Source organism: Macaca nemestrina, chromosome 20, assembly GCF_043159975.1.
Source record: "Macaca nemestrina isolate mMacNem1 chromosome 20, mMacNem.hap1, whole genome shotgun sequence".
In the NCBI taxonomy this organism is placed as follows: Eukaryota; Metazoa; Chordata; class Mammalia; order Primates; family Cercopithecidae; genus Macaca; species Macaca nemestrina.
This window is the reverse complement of record NC_092144.1, coordinates 3,721,463-3,740,189: the sequence shown is the minus strand read 5'-3', so window position 1 is coordinate 3,740,189 and position 18,727 is coordinate 3,721,463. Positions and strand designations below refer to the sequence as shown.

At 53.1% G+C, this 18,727-nt stretch overlaps 1 protein-coding gene across 2 annotated transcripts; it reads right to left on the bottom strand.

The window, feature by feature from the left end:
- Window positions 1–24: 24 nt before the first annotated feature.
- On the bottom strand, window positions 25–17,847 carry LOC105487183 (cAMP responsive element binding protein 3 like 3). 2 transcript variants are annotated; one of them, XM_071086053.1, is made up of 10 exons: window positions 17,690–17,847; window positions 16,437–16,565; window positions 14,283–14,580; window positions 11,468–11,586; window positions 8,214–8,351; window positions 4,413–4,519; window positions 2,664–2,732; window positions 1,714–1,798; window positions 1,410–1,506; window positions 25–1,233 (listed from the first exon to the last, which is right to left on the bottom strand). In XM_071086053.1, exons 1-10 carry the CDS (start codon window positions 17,714–17,716, stop codon window positions 920–922), a joined length of 1,383 nt encoding a protein of 460 aa, XP_070942154.1. In that variant the 5' UTR covers window positions 17,717–17,847; the 3' UTR covers window positions 25–919. The 2 variants fall into 2 exon arrangements, with proteins under 2 accessions (XP_070942154.1, XP_070942155.1); XM_071086054.1 differs by lacking the exon at window positions 4,413–4,519 and having other exon boundaries at window positions 1,062–1,233.
- Window positions 17,848–18,727: the final 880 nt, after the last annotated feature.

The following is an 18,727-nucleotide window of genomic DNA, read 5'->3' as shown; positions in this document are numbered from 1 at the left end:
CTCCGCCTCCATAGCAAAACAAGGTTCTGTCAAAATACTTTATTTCGGATCAGGCAGTCTTAGAAAAGGGGGGTGATTGTGGGCCGTGGCTGCTCCGAAGACCAGGGCGCACCCAGGGCTCCGGGGCCAGGCTCCCTGCAGTCTCGGCGGCTGCCTCCTTCCAGTGTGCGAGGGAGGCCGGTTGCTGGGCATCTGTTGTGTGTGTGCGTCTGTCTGTCTGTCCGGGTCTGTTTCAGGCTGTGTCTGCCTCTCTGTCTGGGTCTGTTTCAGGCTGTGTCTATCTGTTCGTCTGGGTCTGTTTCAGACTGTGTCTGTCTGTCTGGGTCTGTTTCAGGCTGTGTCTGTCTGTCTGTCTGTCTGGGTCTGTTTCAGGCTGTATCTGTCTGGGTCTGTTTCAGGCTGTGTCTGTCTGTCTGTCTGGGTCTGTTTCAGGCTGTGTCTGTCTGTCTGTCTGGGTCTGTTTCAGGCTGTATCTGTCTGAGTCTGTTTCAGGCTGTGTCTGTCTGTCTGTCTGGGTCTGTTTCAGGCTGGGTCTGTCTGTCCGGGTCTGTTTCAGGTTGTGTCTGTCTGAGTCTGTTTCAGGCTGTGTCTGTCTGTCTGTCTGGGTCTGTTTCAGGCTGTGTCTGTCTGTCCGGGTCTGTTTCAGGCTGTATGTGTGTTTGCTCTTTGCTTCTGCTCCTGGCTCTGTGTGTATTTCCCGGGTCCTGTGGCTCTCTCTTTGCCATGTGTCTGAGTGTCAGTTCCTGCGTGGGCCCTAGTCAGGCCCTGGGTGTGTGGCTGTTGAGCTGTGCCTCCCCCATTCTGGCATCTCTGCTGGGGTCTCGGCCTCACGTCCCATCCCCAGGTGGGTCGCTGTCCAGCGCAGTATCCCTAAGGCACCCCTGGGCAGAGGGGCCTGGGAGCATAGTCCTGGCGGGGCTCACAGCTCGTCTCCCGCCGCCTCCAGCCCTGCACGTCCTGAGCCAGTGCTCGGCCCAGGTGCCACCCAGTCCAGCAGGGTGACCTGGCCCAGCCCCTCTGTTGCATTCCTCAGGATCAGGGTGGCATTATCTACCTCCTCCGTCGAATTGGTCAGGTTCGCACTGTCCCGGAAGTCCCAGTCTGCCCCAGGGCTTCCTGGAGACCCTTCTTGGGTTGTGTCAGCCTCGGGTTGGGGTCCTGGGGCCTCGGAGCCCGGCACAGCATCAGAGGTCACGCGGGAGGCAGCATCGTTGTGCAAAGTTCTGGAGAACACTGATCGGGGAAGGGGGGCATCACAGGGGACAAGGTGGAGGTGGGGTCCTATGCTCCTTTCCCTGGCCCCCAGCCTCAGGGAACAGGGGCACAGGGGTCTTCTTCTCCTCCCCCAGAGGCCTAGGACGGAGACTTGGGGAGCCCAGACGAGGGTTTCAAAGGTGGGGATCCCCTACCTCGCACAGGTGCAAAGTCCCCGGGACTCTCGGCTTTGTTGGGGCCAAAAGGGCTGATGGAGGGGAGGATGATGAGGGCAAAGGACAGCAACAGGACCTGGTGGAGACAGCAGCAGGGTCACCCCCTCCCTCCCCTCCCCTACAAGCACCTCCATCCCACAGGCAGGGAAACTGAGGCCCCAAAGACCAGACTGGATCATACTAGAGTTGTGGCACGAGGAGAGTTTGGACTCACTGTCACCTCCCTATGGGCCCCTCTGCTGAAGCCTAGGTCCCCGGCTTTCCTGGGGGCACCAGGACTCACCGCGACGCAGGTGCCTGTCTGGGCTGACTTGCTGGTAGATTGCACCACAATGGCCTGGAGTTTCTTCAGCTGCTCCAAGAGGGACCTTAGAGAGACAGGCAGGCCTCCGCTGAGCCCTAAAGGGCCTCGGTCCTGCTTCTCGTCCATTTCCGGGGTCCCCCAGCCCCACTAAAGTCCAAATTCCATCCATGCTTCAAGGACCTCCGGCTCTTTATTATTTATTTATTTTATTTTACTTATTTTATTTTATTTGAGACAGAGTCTTGCTCTGTTGCCCAGGTTGGAGTGCAGTGGCACGATCACAGCTGACTGCAAACTCCGCCTCCTGGGTTCACACCATTCTCCTTCCTCAGCCTCCCGAGTAGCTGGGACTACAGGCGTCCACCACCACACCCGGCTAATTTTTTTGTATTTTTAGTAGACACCAGGTTTCACTGTGTTAGCCAGCATGGTCTTGATCTCCTGACCTTGTGATCCGCCCGCCTCAGCCTCCCAAAGTGCTGGGGTTACAGGCGTGAGCCACTGCGCCCGGCTTATTTATTTATTTTTGAGACAGAGCCTTGCACTGTCGCCCAGGCTGGAGTGCAGTGGTGTGATCTCGGCTCATGGCAACCTCCGCCTCCCGAGTTCAAGCGATTCTCCTGCCTCAGCCTCCCGAGTAGCTGGGATTACAGGTGCCTGCCACCATGTCCGGCTAATTTTTTGTATTTTTAGTAGAGACGGTGTTTCACCATGTTGGCCAGGCTGGTCTCAAGCTCCTGACCTCAGGTGATCCACCTGCCTTGGCCTCCCAGAGTGCTGGGATTACAGGTGTGAGCCACCGCACCTGACCCATAGGTGAAACTCTTATTTCCTATGTCATTCTGCCATCACATGGGTTCTCTGCTTTTCCTGCAAGGGACTCTGGGGCTGCTTCCCTTGTCCTCTGCCCCAGCAGGACCCAGACTCACAGGTTTTGCTTCTCGAGATGCAAGACTTTCCTCTGTAACTCCTGATTCTGAGCAGTGCAAGCTGACATCCTGAAAGGAGAAAGACACATTGACATTCAGCATATGCCAGTCACCAGACGGCTGCACTGACATCTTCCCCGGGAGGCCTCACATTACAAACAGGGAACCCAAGGCCAGAGAGGGGAAGTCAGTCATCCAAGGTTACTTGGCAGGTCAGATGGGGCCGGGATTTGAACCCACATCGGCCTGGTTCCTAGGTCCCATTTCTGCATTAATACGGAGGTGGCTTCATTCAAAGCTGAGCCCCCAGCCGGGCGCAGTGGTTGACACCTGTAATCCCAACACTTTGGGAGGCCGAGACGGGCGGATCGCCTGAGGTCAGGAGTTCCAGACCAGCCTGCCCAACGTGGTGAAACCCCATCTCTACTAAAAATACAAAATTAGCCAGGTTTGGTGGTGGGCGCCTGTAATCCCAGCTACTTGGGAGGCTGAAGCAGGAGAATTGCTTGAATCCGGGAAGTGGACGAGCAGTGAGTCAAGATCACACCATTGCACTCCAGCCCGGGCAATAAGAATGAAACTCTGTCACAAAAAACGAAAACAAACAAAAACCCGCCGAGCCTCCTAGATTCAGGCAGTGATGTTTCCAGAAGATGAAATATCAGGACAACCGGACATCCTAGGAGATTCAAGTTTCAACTCTCCCCACCGACCCATGACCTTGAGCCACTTCACTCTCTGGTCTCAGTTTTTGTGTCTGTGAAATGGGATACAATTACCCAGGACATAGGGTGGTGGGGAGAATGACCCTGGATAAAGATGATGAGAAGCTTAGCAGATTGCATTTAAGAAAGGGGACAGACCAGGGCCAGGCGTGGTGACTCACGCCTGTAATCCCAGCACTTTGGGAGGCCGAGGCGGGCAGATCACGAGGTCAGGAGATGGAGATCACGGTGAAACCCTGTCTCTACTAAAAATACAAAAAATTAGCCAGGCGCAGTGGCGGGTGCCTGTAGTCCCAACTACTCGGGAGGCTGAGGCAGGAGAATACGTGAACCCGCGAGGCGGAGCTTGCAGTGAGCCCAGATTGCGCCACCGCACTCCAGCCTGGGTGACAGAGCGAGACTCCGTCTCAAAAAAAAAAAAAAAAAGAAAGAAAGAAAGGGGACAGACCAGGTGCAGTGGCTCACACCTGTAGTCCCAGCACTTTAGGAGGCTGAAGCGGCCAGATCACCTGAGGTCAGGAGTTCGAGACTAGCCTGGGCAACACGGTGAAACCCCATCTCTACCAAAAATACAAAAAAAATTAGCTGGGCATGGTGGCGGGTGCCTGTAATCCCAGCTACCGGAGAGGCTGAGGCAGGGGAATTGCTTGAACCCGGGAGGTGGAGGTTGCAGTGAGCCGAGATCGCACCGCTGCACTCCAGCCTGGGTGACAGAGTGAGACTCTGCCACACACAAGAAAAGGAAGGAAGTGTCTATCTTCAGGCAGAGGGTCAGAATAGGATGGGTCACACTGTCCTTTCTCCGCACACCTTCCAGGGGGCAAAGGGTCTCCCAAACCCTTGTCCTACACCGTCTCTAGGCATCTTCCCATCCCTGCAATCAGTAAGAAGCATGATCTCTTCCAGAGAGGAGAATCACCTCCAATTTTGTCAGACCCTAAGCTGTGTGGTCTTAGCCACGTCTCCTTCTCTCTGGGCCTCAGTTCCCTCCCCGAGTGTAGAGTCTGGGTCCAGCACTACCCACCGAGTTTCCAGGCCGTCTATGTATTCCTTTTTCTTCTTCCTGCTTTCTTGGGCCGACTGCTTGTTCCGGATTTTCCGGCGGATTTTTTTCAGCACTCGCTCCTCGTACTGCCAAGTGAAATGGAGAGGAGGAGGATGTCAGGACAGCAAGTCCCCACTTGGAGGCCGGGGGCAGTGGCTCTCGCCTGTAATCCCAGCACTTTGGGAGGCCGAGGCGGGCGGATCACCTGAGGTCAGGAGTTCGAGACCAGCCTGGCCAACATGGTGAAACCCTGTCTCTACTAAAAATACAAAAATTAGCCAGGCGCGGTGGCAGGTGCCTGTAATCTCAGCTACTCGGGAGGCTGAGGCAGGAGAATGGTGTGAACGTGGGAGGCGAATGGTGTGAACGTGGGAGGCGGAGCCAAGATTGTGCCATTGCAATCTAGCCTGGGCAACAAGAGCGAAACTCCATCTCAATAAATAAATAAATGAATAAATAAATAAAAATAAAATAAAATAATTAAAGCCTTCACTTTGGGGACAGTGGGACAGTCCCCACTGTCCTGACCCCACTTCACCTAACCTTTACCCCACAACTTCACCCCATCCTCTTTCCATATGAGACATCCCCGAGGATCCACAGGCAGATTCCTAATAACTCGAAGCTACGCTTTGCGCACACCCTCACAGAGTCTCTGGGAGGCGCCTGGGTCTGAGGGTCTCTTCCCAGCTCCCAATACTGTAAAATGGGCAACTGCCCACCGGACTTTGGGCACGGGTACCACTGTGTCACCTTGGGGCCATCTCTGGAAACAGTACCTTTCCCTGGAGACAGGAAATGTTTCAAGACTAATTGATACATGCTTTTTCTTCTTTCTTTGCTTTCCTTTCTTTCCTTTTCTTTCTTTCTTTCCTTCCTTCCTTCCTTCCTTCCTTCCCTTTTTCCCTCCTTCCCTCCCTCCCTCAATCTCTCTCTCTCTTTCTCTCTTTCTTGTTTCACTCTTGTCGCCCAGGCTGGAGTGCAGTGGTGAGATGTCAACCTCACTGCAACCTCCACCCCCTGGGTTCAAGTGACTCTCCCACCCCAGCTTCCCGAGTAGCTGGGATTACAGGCCCCTACCACCATGCCTATTTTTAGTAGAGACAGGGTTTCACCATATTGGCCAGGCTGGTCTCAAACTCCCGACCTCAGGTGGTCCACCCGTCTTTGCCTCCCAAAGAGCTAGGATTACAGGCGTGAGTCACTGCGCCCGGCCAGTAAGTGTCTTCAAATGGGAATGTCAGGCTGGGCGCGGTGGCTCACAGTGCTGTAATCCCAGCATTTCGGGAGGCCAAGGCAAGAGAATCGCTTAAGTCCAGGAGTTCAAGACTAGCCTGGGCAACATTTAGTAAAGATCCTGTCTCTACTAAAACAAAACAACAAAAACAAAAGTAGCTGGGTGTGGTGGTACATGACTGTAGTCCCAGCTACTTGGGAGGCTGAGGCAGGAGGATCCCTTGAGACCAGGAGCTACTAACTGCAGATTACACCACTGCAGTCCAGCCTGGGCAACAAAGTGAGATCCTATCTCAAAACAAACAACAACAACAACAGAAACAGAAACAGATGGGACATGGTAGCTCACACCTATAATCCTAACACTTTGGTAGGCCAACCCTAGAGGATTGCTTGAGGCCAGGAATTTGAGACCAGCCTGGGCAACATAGCAGGATCCTGTCTCTACGGAAAAAAAAAAAAAATGCTGAGTGCAGTGGCTCATGCCTGTAATCCCAGCACTTTGGGAGGTTGAGGCAGGCAGATCACAAGGTCAAGAGATTGAGATCATCCTGGACAACATGGTGAAACTCCATCTCTACTACGAAAAAAAAAAAAAATTAGCTGGGTGTGGTTGCACACGCCTGTAATCCCAGCTACTTAGGAGGCTGAGGCAGGAGAATCGCTTGAACCTGGGAGGCAGAGGTTGCAGTGAGCCGAGATCACGCCACTATACTCCAACCTGGGCAACAGAGCGAGACTGTCTCAAAAAAAAAAAAAGAGGCTGGGCACGGTGGCTCACGCCTATAAACCCAGCACTTTGGGAGGCTGAGGGAGGCGGATTACCTAAGGTGGGGAGTTCAAGACCAGCCTGACCAACATGGAGAAACCCTGTCTCTACTAAAAATACAAAAAATTAGCTGGACATGGTAGCAGGCGCCTGTAATCCCAGACACTTGGGAGGCTGAGGCAGGAGAATTGCTTGAACCTGGGAAGCAGAGGTTGTAGTGAGACGAGATCGCGCCACCGTACTCAAGCCTGGGCAACAAGAGCGAAACTCCGTCTCAGAAAAAAAAACAAAAAAAATTAGCTAGGCATAATGGGGTACACCTGTAGTCCCAGCTACTAGTGAGGCTGAGGTGGGAGAATCACTTGAACTCCAGACAGGGAGCTGCAGTGAGCCAAGATCATGTCACTGCACTCCAGCCTGGGCGACAGAGTAAGACCCTGTCTCAAAGGAAAAAAAAAAAAACAGATGAGAATATCAAACTCAGGCATTGAGAGTGGAGCAGGCTGAGTAGGGACTGTGGTTAGCTAGAGCCCAAGCAGCTACCCAGCCATTGACTGGTGCCTATGGAGGTTTCAGAATATGGAACAGAGGCCATTCAAGTCATTGAGTTGGTTTTCTGGGTTTTGTTTTGTTTATGTTTTTGATTTTTTGTTTTGTTTTGTTTTTGTTTTTGAGATAGAGTTTTGCTCTTGTCACCCAGGCTAGAGTGCAGTGGCACCCTCTCGGCTCACTGCAACCTCTGCCTCTTGGGTTCAAGGGAGATTCTCCTGCCTCAGCCTCCTGAGAAGCTGGGAGGCTGAGAAGCACCTTACAGGTGCCACCATGCCCGGCCTCGAGTCACTGAGTTCTCATTTAAAATCTACCGGTCAGAAAAAACATTGTCAAGCAATTAAAAAATGTATAAAATGCAGTACAGTCAAATCAAAACATGTCTGCAGGGCCAGGCATGATAGATCACGCCTGTAATCGCAACACTTTGGGAGACCAAGATCGGAGAATCACTTGAGCCCAGGAGTTCCAGCCCAGCCTGGGCAACATAACAAGACTCCGTTTCTACACACACACACACACACACACACACACACAGTTTAAATTAGCCAAGTGTAGTGGCGTGCACCTGTCATCTCAGCTACTTGAGAGGCTGAGGCGGGAGGATCTGTTGAGCTCAGGAGGTCAAGGCTGAAGTGAGCTATGATGGCACCACTGCACTCCAGCCAGACACAGCAAGACCCTATCTCCAAAAAAGCAGTTTGCTGCACCCAAATTGCTGCCACCTGGAGTCCGCCATTCATTCCTGGATGTTGATAATTAACCTCCGAGTTGAATTTACAATGGAGTTTCTGGCTGATTGTTTTGGATCTGGTGACACACACCGTAGCATTCTAGTACGGGTATTCTAAAGGTGAGACACATAGCCAGCGCACTGGCTCATGCCTGTAAGCCCAGAACTTTGGGAGACCAAGGCGGGAGGATCACATGAGGTCAGGAGTTCAAGACCAGCCTGGCCAACATGGTGAAACCCCATCTCTACTAAAAATACAAAAATTATCCGGGCGAGGTGGCGGGCGACTGTAGTCCCAGCTACTCAGGAGGCTGAGGCAGGAGAATCGCTGGAACCTGGGAGGCAGAGGTAGCAGTGAGCTGAAATTGTGCCACTGCACCCCAGCCTCGGTGACACAGAAAGACTGTAAATAAATAAGTAAATGTGGGACACACACGCAGGTAAGTGCACGAAGGGGAGATAGACCCGGGGCTGGAAGTCCCCCCAGACTCACTTTAGTGAGGGGCAGCTGAGTGGGCAGGGTGATGCCTTCTTTAGCCAGCAGTTTCTTCTCATCCTCAGTGAGCACCAGCTCCTGACAGTGCTCAGCCCCAGGTCTCAGGAGGTGGGAGACCCCCAGGTGATGCTGTTGCTACGGAAGAAAGCAGAGGAATGACGGCGGGTGCAGGGACACCAACCACCTTCAGGAAATGAAAGAGTCATCAGATTGAAAACACTATCTCCCCAGGCTGGGCACGGTGGCTCACACCTGTCATCCCAGCTACTCGGGAGGCTGAGGTGGGTGGATCACGAGGTCAGGAGTTTGAGACCAGCCTGGCCAACACGGTGAAACATGGTGAAACCCCGTCTCAACTAAAAATACAAAAAGTGAGCCAGGCGTAGTGGCGTGTGCCTGTAGTCCCAGCTACTTGGGAGGCTGAGGCAGGAGAATTGCTTGAACCCGGAAGGCAGAGGTTGCAGTGAGCCGAGATCGTGACACTGCACTCCAGCCCTAGTGACAGAGTGAGACTCTGTCTCAATAAATAAATAAATAGCTGGGCCTGGTGGCGGGCACCTGTAATCCCAGCTACTCGGGAGGCTGAGGCAGGAGAATTGCTTGAATCTGGGAAGCGGGGGTTCCAGTGAACCAAGATCACGCCACTGCCCTCCAGCCTGGGAGACAGAGTAAGACTCCATCTCAAAAAAAAAAAAGGTGGCTCACATCTGTAGTCCCAGCACTTTGGGAGGCCAAGGCAGGTGGATCACTTTAGGTCAGCAGTTCGAGACCAGCCTAGCCAATATGGTGAAACCCTGTCTCTACTAAAAACACAAAAAGTCAGCCGGGTGTGGTTGCAGGCGCCTGTAATCCCAGCTATCTGGGAGGCTAAGGCAGGAGAATTGCTTGAACCTGGGAGGTGGAGGTTGCAGTGAGCCGAGATCCAGCCTGGGCAACAGCAACTCCGTCTCAAAACAACAGCAACAAAAACTATCACCCCACAATCTCCCTTGGCACCAGGACTCAAAATAACCAACACACAGTCCTTTGACTTGGCCATTCTACTTTCAGAAATCAGTCCTACAGATATCCTCATGCACAAAATGGCGTTTTTTGTTGTTTTTTTATTTTTGAGACGGAGTCTTGCTCTGTCACCCAGGCTGCAGTGCAGTTGCGCGATCTTGGCTCACTGCAACCTCCACCTCCCAGGTTCACGCCATTCTCCTGCCTCAGCCTCCCGAGTAGCTGGGACTACAGGCGCCCGCCACCACACCTGGCTAATTTTTTGTATCTCTAGTAGAGACAGGGTTTCACCGTGTTAGCCAAGATGGTCTCGATCTCCTGACCTCGTGATCTGCCCGCCTCGGCCTCCCAAAGTGCCAGGATTACAGGTGTGAGCTACCGCGCCCGGCCCTTTTGAGAGGTTTCTTCTTTTAATTTTATTATGACTATTATTATTTTTGAAACAGGGTCTTGCTACTTCGCCTGGGCTGGAGTGCAGTGGTGCTATCTTGGCTCACTGCAACCTCCGCCTCCTAGGCTCAAGCGATTCTCCAGCCTCAGCTTCCCCGAGTAGCTGGGACCACAGGGCGTGCCACCATGCTTGGCTAATTTTTGAATTTTTTTGTAGAGATGGGGTTTCACTATGTTGCCCAGGCTGGTCTCAAGCAGTCTGTCCACTTCAGCCTCCCAAAGTGCTGGGATTACAGGCGGGGTGCAGTAGCTCATGCCTATAATCCAGCACTGTGGGACGCCAAGGCAGGAGGATCACCTGAGGCTAGGAGTTCAAGACCAACCTGGGAAACATAGCAAGACCCATATCTACAGAAAAAAATTAAAAGAAAAATTAGCTGGGTCTAAACTGGGCGTAGTGGCTCATGCCTGCTGTAATCCCAGCACTTTGGGAGGCTGAGGCAGGTGGGTCACCTGAGGTCAGGAGTTTGAGACCAGCCTGACCAACATGGTGAAACCTCAAACCTCATCTCTACTAAAAAATACAAAATTAGGCCGGGCACAGTGGCTCACGCCTGTAATTCCAGCACTTTGGGAGGCCGAGGCTGGTGGATCACAAGGTCAGGAGATCGAGACCTTCCCGGCTAACACGGTGAAACCCCGTCTCTACTAAAAATACAAAAAAATTAGCCGGGCGTGGCAGCGTGCGCCTATAGTCCCAGCTGCCGAGGAGGCTGAGGCAGGAGAATGGTGTGAACCCGGGAGGCGGAGCTTGCAGTGAACCGAGATGCGCCACTGCACTCCAGCCTAGGTGACAGAGAAAGACTCTATCTCAAAAAAAAAAAAAAAACAAAAACAAAAACAAAAAAAGAAAAACAAAATTAGCTGGACCTGATGTCGCATGCCTGTAATCTCAGTTACTTGGGAGGCTGAGCCAGAGAATCGCTTGAACCTGGGAGGCGGAGGGAGGTTGCAGTGAGCCAAGATTGCACCATGCACTCCAGCCTGAGTAACAAGAGAGAACTCTGTCTCAACAAAAAAAAAAAAAGACAAGAAAAATTAGCTGGGTGTGGTGGTGCACGCCTGTAGTCCCAGCTACTTGGGAGTCTGAGGCAGGAGGATTGCCTGAGGCCAGGAGTTTGAGGCTGCTATGAGCTAGGATTGTGCCGCTGCACTCCAGCCTGGGCAACAGAGTGAGATCGTGTCTCAAAAAAAATTTTTTAAGATGATAAATAAAGCATTTAGAAGAGTGCTTGGCATATAGCAGGTGCATCCTCAGTTTTAGCTTTGTTCCTTTTGTTGTCGTTGTTGAGACAGTCTTGCTCTGTTGGCCAGGCTGGAGTGCAGTGGTGCAATCACAGCTCGCTGCAGCTTTGACCTCCTGGGCTCAAGCGATCCTCCCACCTCTGCCTCCCAAGTAGCTGGGACCACAGGCATGTGCCACCATGCCAGGCTCATTTTTGTATTTTTTCTATAGATGGGGTTTCACCATGTTGCCCAGGCTGATCTCAAACTCCTGAGCTCAAGCGATCTGCCTGCCTTGGCCTCCCAAAGTGCTGGGATTATAGGTGTGAACCACCACACTCGGCCAGTTTTAGCTTTTTTCGTTGTTGCTGTTGTTACTGCTAAATACTACAGAGGAAGACGCCCCAGCCCAGGCGACAGTGAACCCAGGACTGGAATGTTCTCTAACTGTGGGCAAATTCCATGCCTTTCTGTGACTCAGTTTTCCAGTCTCTGAAATGGGGATATTTAGGTTCCTCGAACCCGAGCAGCCTTCCCAGATCCAACGCCCCGTGGGAGGGTGTGGGGGTGCTCACCAGGTCCCCGCTGCTGCCCGAAAGGAGGAGGTCTTTCACGGTGAGATTGCATCGTGGGGGCACGTGCACCGGGTCAGCCTGTTTCTCAGCATAGGTCCTTCCTCCTGGACTCCACATTTCTGACCAGGGCAGTTGGGGACGGAAACAGGGAGAGTGTGAGATGGGAGGAGTCCTGAGCTTCCAGCCTCTAACCACCTCCTCCACCAAGTCTCCCATGCTTCATCTCAACATTCGTAGGACTTTTGCCAGAGCTTGGAGTTCCCATGGCCTGGGTTGAAGGAGGCAGCCCTCACTAGTGGTTCAGTCTCCCCTCTGCTATAAGACCGGAACCCAGCCAGGCATGGTGGCTCACGCCTGTATTCCCAGCACTTTGGGAGGCCGAGGCAGGAGGATCATCTGAGGTTAGAAGTTCAAGACCAGCCTGGCCAACATGGTGAAACCCCATCTCTATTAAAAATACAAAAATTAGCTGGGCCTGGTGGCGTGCACCTGTAATCCCAGCTGCTCGGGAGGCTGAGGCAGTAGAATCACTTGAACCCAGGTGGTGGACGTTACAGTGAGCTGAGATTGTGGCACTGCACTCCAGCCTGGATGACACAGCGAGATTCCATCTCAAAAAAAAAAAAAGATGGGGACCCAAATTCAACAGGGCTTGATTCTGTCTGTCCCACAAGGCTGAGGAAGACACAGGACATTGTCAGGAGACACCAGCTGATTCAAAAGGGAGTGGCTGTTATCACACAGAATTACAGGTTAGATTTGCAGCCCGCCAGGCGTTATCTCACCCGAGGGGCAGGGATGAGGTCTGATTCACCTCTGGTTGTCCCCTCCTGGTACCCGGCATGCAGTAGGCATGCTGTCTGAGCACACAAACTTCGGGTCAGATAACCTTTGGTTCTCATCCTGGTTGGGCAGGGCTGTGTGACCTTGAGTAACTGACTTCACCTCTCTGAGCCTCAGAGTTGTTTTTTTTTTTGTTTTTTTTTTTTTTTTTTTTGAGACAGAATCTCGCTGTGTCGCCAGGCTGGAATGCAGTGGTGCAATCTTGGCTCACCACAACCTCTGCCTCCTGGGTTCAAGTGATTCTCCTGCCTCAGCCTCCCGAGTAGCTGGGATTACAGGCGCCCGCCACCACACCCAGCTAATTTTTGTATTTTTAGTAGAGACAGAGGTTTCACCATGTTGGCCAGGATGGTCTCGATCTCTTGACCTTGTGATCCGCCCACTTTGGACTCCCAAAGTGCTGGGATTACAGGTGTGAACCACTGTGCCCAGCTGGTTATTTTGTTTGTTTGTTTTTTGTTTTGAGACAGAATCTGGCTCTGTCACCCAGGATGGAGTGCAGTGCCATGATCTCGGCTCACCGCAACCTCTGCCTCCCGGGTTCAGGCGATTCTCCTGCCTCAGCCTCCCAAGTAGCTGGTACTACAGGTGCCCCCCACCATGCCCGGCTAATTTTTGTATTTTAGTAGAGACGGGGTTTCACCATGTTGGTGAAGTCCTAACCTCAAGTGATCCGCCTGCCTCAGCCTCACAAAGTGCTGGGATTACAGGCGTGAGTCACCACACCTGGCCTGAGCCTCAGTTTTGTCGACTCTCCAGTGGGACCAAGAAGAGCTCATAGCAAGGCACAAGGGACAAAGGCCACCCGGAGGCCAGGTATCTCCAGCCAGGACTCTGCTTGGCCTGCCGGGACTGCTTAATCAACAGAGTAAATCATTACTGATCTGCTGTTCCCCACGTCTAGGAGGTGCGCCCTGGAACCTGGGACCCCGTAACCTCACGCACTTTTATGGAGCATCTACAGGCCGGGCACCATGGCTCACACCTGTAATCCCAGGACTTTGGGAGGCTGAGGCAGGCGGATCACCTGAGCTCAGGAGTTTGAGACAAGCCTGACCAACATGGTGAAACCTCATCTCTACTAAAAAATAAAAATTAGGCTGGGCGCAGTGGCTCACACCTGTAATCCCAGCACTTTGGGAGACCAAGGCGGGCGGATCACGAGGTCAGGAGATCGAGACCATCCTGGCTAACACGGTGAAACCCCATCTCTACTAAAAATACAAAAAATTAGCTGGGCGTGGTGACGGGCACCTGTAGTCCCAGCTACTCGGGAGGCTGAGGCAGGAGAATGGCGTGAACCCGGGAGGCGGAGCTTGCAGTGAGCCAGGATCACGCCACTGCACTCCAGCCTGGGCAACAGAGCGAGACTCCGTCTCAAAAAATAAATAAATAAAATAAATAAATAAATAAATAAAAATAAAAATTAACTGGGCATGGTGGCACATGCTTGTAATCCCAGCTACTCAGGAGGCTGAGGCAGGTGAATTGCTTGAACCCGGAAGGCGGAGGTTGCAGTGAGCAGAGATTATACCACTTTACTCCGGCCTGGGTGACAGAGTGAGACTCTGTCTCAAAAAAAAGAAAAATAAAAAAATCTACTAGGAACCAGGCATGGGGTAGACACGTAGAAGGCAAGATCCTGACTTTGGGCTGTGCGTGTCAGAGCCATGCCTGGTGCCTGAGCCACCCGCCGGGGTTGCATCCTAGCTCTGTGGTTTTATCTCATTGCTCAGCCCGATGAGACTCAGTCTCACGATCTGGAAAATGGGCTCCCAGTAGCATCCACGTGAAAACATGGAAGCACCTAGCCAAGGGAGACACGTGTCCTGAGTTTGAGTTTAGGCCCAACTCCAAATTGTTGTGTGACCTTGGACAAGATGCCAACCCTCTCTGGGCCTCCATTTCGTCACGTACAAGAAGGGCCCTGGAACAAGGTGAGGGCGGTGGGCAGACATACAACAGAACTCACCCAGGTCTATGGTCACAGAAGCTTCAGGCACTTGGACCACTGGCCCTGGGGGTGTGGCGGGGCAAGAGTTGCCAGGATGATAGGAGAGGCAGGGCCCCTTGCCAGGCTGGGCAGGATGGCAGCCGGCTGGGGAGGTGGCCGGTCCGCTGCGTGGAGGGGTGTCCTGGGGGTCGGACGGGAGGCCTTCAGAGATGCCACTGTCACTGCCTTCGGGGGACCAGAGCGGGGAGCTGGGCAGTGAGTCTCCGGAGCCCAGGATGGAGCTGAGGAAGTCGTCAGGGTCAGGGTTTGGCTGGACCTGCCGGGGTGGACAGGGAGGGATAGGAATTACGAGGTGCACACTCTTTCTAGATTGCTGTCTGGCCCCAGGCAAACCAGTGACCCTCTTTGGGCCTTCGGTGTCCTTCCTTTCTCCAAGATGGAATTAATGCTTCTTCCTCCCGGGGCTGTTGAGGCTCAAACACAGTAACATAGCGTAAAAAAACCCAGCCAGGGCCAGGTACAGTGGCTCCTGCCTATAATCCCAGCACTTTGGGAGGCTGAGGAGGGTGGATCACTTGAGGCCAGGAGTTCAAGATCAGCCTGGCCAACATGATGAAACCCCATTTCTACTAAAAATACAAAAATTAGCTGGGCGTGGTGGTGGGTGTCTGTAGTCCCAGCTACTTGGGAGTCTGAGGAAGGAGAATCGCTTGAACCTATAAGACGGAGGCTGCAGTGAGCCGAGATCACACCACCGCATTCCACCCCAGGTGACAGAGCAAGACTCCATCTCAAAAAAAAAAAAAAAAAAAAAAAAAAAAAAAAAAAAAGAACAAAAGGGCCAGGCACGGTGGTTCACGCCTGTAATCCCAGCAATTTGGGAGGCCAAGGCAGGCAGATTACCTGAGGTCGGGAGTTTGAGAACAACCTGACCAACATGGAGAAACCCTGTCTCTACTAAAAATACAAAATTAGCCAGGTGTGGTGGCGCATGCCTGTAATCCCAGCTACTCGGGAAGCTGAGGCAGGAGAATCGCTTGAACCTGGGAGGCAGGGGTTGTGGTGAGCCGAGATTGTGCCACTGCACTCTAGTCTGGGCAAAACAAGAGTGAAACTCTGTCTAAGAAAGAAAGAGAGAGAGAGAGGAAGGAAGGTAGGAAGGGAGGGAGGGGGAGAGAGAGACAGAGAGAGGGAAAGAGAGAGAGACAGGAAGGAAGGGAGGAAGGGAAAGAGGGGGAGAGAGAGAGAGGGAGAGGGAGAGAGAGAGAGGAAGGAAGGGAGGGAGAGGGGGAGAGAGAGAGAGAGAAAGAAAGAAAAAAGAGAGAGAGAGAGAAAGAAAGAGAGAAAAGGGTCGGGTGCAGTGGCTCACCCCTGTAATCCCCACACTTTGGGAGGCCTAGGCAGGCAGATCACCTGAGAGGTCAGGAGTTCGAGACCAGCCTGGCCAACATGGTGAAACCCCATCTCTACTAAAAATACAAAAAATTAGCCGGGCGTGGTGGCAGGTGCCTGTAATCCCAGCTACTCGGTAGGTTGAAGGTAGGAGAATCGCTTGAACCTGGGAAGTGGAGGTTGCAGTGAGCCAAGATCGCGCCATTGCACTCCAGCCCAGGGAACAAGAGATAAACTCTATCTCGAAAAAAAGAAAAAGGAAGAGAGTAAAAGAAAGGGAGAGAAAGGAATGAAAGAAGGAAGGAAGGAAGGAGAGAGAAAAGAAGGAAAAAAGAAAGAGAGGAAGGAAGGAAAAAAGGAAGAAGGAAGGAAGGAGAGAGAGAAAAGAAAGAAAAAAACATGAAGGAAGGAAGGACAGAGAGAGAGAAAAGAAAGATAAAAAAGAAAGAGAGAAAGGAAGGAGAGGAGGGAGAGGAAGAAGAGAACTGAACCCAGCCAGGGAGGTGCCCCAAGTTTGAGTTTGAACCTAACTTCAAATTGCTGTGTGACTTTGGATGAGTTTCCACCCTGCTCTGGGCCTCCACTTCCCACCCGTGAGAAGGAGCTGATGCTACCTGCAAAATGATGTGCTTGGCTAAAATCACGCACCGTGACCCATTAGTGCACTGTAGAGCCGAGCAGAGCTCTGGCTGGGCTCTGGCAGGTCTAAGACCTTCGCAGGGCCTCAGTGGGACCGCCTGGAGCTCTGTGGCCCCGGGGCAACTGCAGTGGGCTCCTCACCTGGTCCTTGACGTGGCCCCAGTCGTCACCCAGCTCCACGTGTCTCAGGATGCCGTCCTGCCGGTCAAACAGGAGATCCAGGAGCTCAAAGCTGTCGATGGGGTCCATGGGGCAGGCAGAACAAGCCATCTGGGGTGCGAGGAACAGGTGAGAGGGTCACACATAGCCCCTCTCCTCCCCACCTCCCATGTGCGCACAACTGCGGCTCCTTCCAGCTCGAGTTCAGTGGCCGCTCTGCCTCCAGGTTGGGCCAGCCACTGCCCCTCGCTGGGACTCCCCTTCCAAATCTGGACTTTGAGGTTGATAGAATTCCACAGTGTGAGAGCCAATTTCTCTTAAAGTGCTGGAGAGGCTGGATGTGGTGGCTCACACCTGTAATCTCAGCACTTTGGGAGGCTAGGGCAGGAGGATCACTTGAGCCCAGGAGTTCAAGACCAGCCTGTGCAAGATAGAGAGCAGACCCCTATCCCTACTAAAAATAATTTTAAAAAATTAGCTGGCTGTGGTGGCACACACTTGTCATCCCAGCCACTGGGGAGGCTGAGGTAGGAGGATCCCTTGAACCCACGAGGTTGAGGCTGCAGTGAGCTATGGCCGCCCCACTGCACTCCAACCTGGGTCATAGAGCAAGACCTTGTTTCAAAAAACAAAAAAGTATGCCAGGCACGGTGGCTCACGCCTGTAATCCCAGCACTTTGAGAAGCCGAGGTGGGCAGATCACCTGAGGTCAGGAGTTTGAGACCAGCCTGGTCAACATGGTGAAACCCTGTCTCTATGAAAAGTACAAAAATTAGCCGGGCGCGGTGGTGCACACCTGTACTCCCAGCTACTTGGGAGGCTGAGGCAGGAGAATCGTGTGAACCCGGGAGGTGGAGCTTGCAGTGAGCTGAGATCATGCCATTGCACTCTAGCCTGGGTGACAGGGAGACTCCATCTCAAAAAATAAAAATAAAAATAAAATAAAATAAAATAAAAAGTGCTGGGGAGAGGCCCTAGCTAGAGATGCCGCTTGCCTCTCAGGCCTTCACAGCCTCCCCAAGTGCCCACTCCTGGGAGGCAGGGGCACTTGGAAGAAAGACAAGGGCAACCCCAGGGCAAAGACACACAGTTTTGCTCATTGCATCCTTTCTCTGGGCCTCAGTCTTCCCATCTGTACAATGGGGGTGGAGATGGGGTTCCTCGCAGCTCTAGCAGCTTGGGGAGGCTTTCCCAGCCTAGACTCCCAGTCTCGCTCAGGACCTAGCAGGGCTCACCTTTCCAGCAGCTAAATCCATATTCATGGGTCCATCCAGCTCTGTCTGCAGATGCCTGGGGGGGGTCTCTGCTCCAAGCTGGAGGCCCACCCACCGCCAGCGTTACCCGGGGCCGGGCAAGCTCACAGCCCTCTGTGGCTCTGTCACCACTCCCAAAAGATGCAGAAGCAGCCCTGGGCAGCTCCCAGCCCGCCTCCAGGTGCTGATTGGTGGACAGCGTGGAGAGACAGGGTTGAGAGCCAGTGACACGGGGACAGGCGGGGGCAGGGGAGGGAAGACCGTTATCTGGGTGTTTTGTGGTTTTCCAGCCCTCAGTGGGCAAAGGTCGAAGTCTGGGGTACCTCAGCTCTGCCGTGACCTCTCCCCCACTTACGAGGACTTTTTCTTTTTTTCTTTCTTTTTTGAGACGGAGTCTCGCTCTGTGGCCCAAGCTGGAGTGCAGTGGCACCATCTCATCTCGGCTCACCGCAACCTCCGCCTCTTGGGTTCAGGTGATTCTCCTGCCTCCGCCTCCCGAGTAGCTGGGACTACAGGTCCCGGCCACCACGACCGGCTAACTTTTGTATTTTTAGTAGAAACGGGGTTTCACCATGTTGGCCAGGCTGGTCTTGAACTCCTGTCCTCGTGATCGGCCCACCTCGGTCTCCCAAAGTGTGGGGATTACAGGCGTGAGCCACCGCACCCGGCCAGTTAACGGAACCTTTTCTCTTCAGAATTCCTAGATGGGTTCTGGGATAGCCCAGGGCCCTTACATGGGTCCCGTCCACTCCCTGGACAGAAACAAACCAAGAGGACCAGCCCAGATCTTCACTGAAGTCAGTTTTCCTGCCAGCAGCTCCCATCCTTCACCCCACCTGCCAACCTCCGGCCCCCAGCCCCCTCCGAGACCAGCTTGGACTCCGCCTCTGAGTCCCCATGGCCGATTCTGTGCAATCAATTCTCTCTAGAATCTTCTATCGTTCATTGAGTCAACAAATATTTATGGAGCCAAACTGGTCCCTGCTTAGAGCCTTTGCACCTGCTGACCCCTCTGCCTGG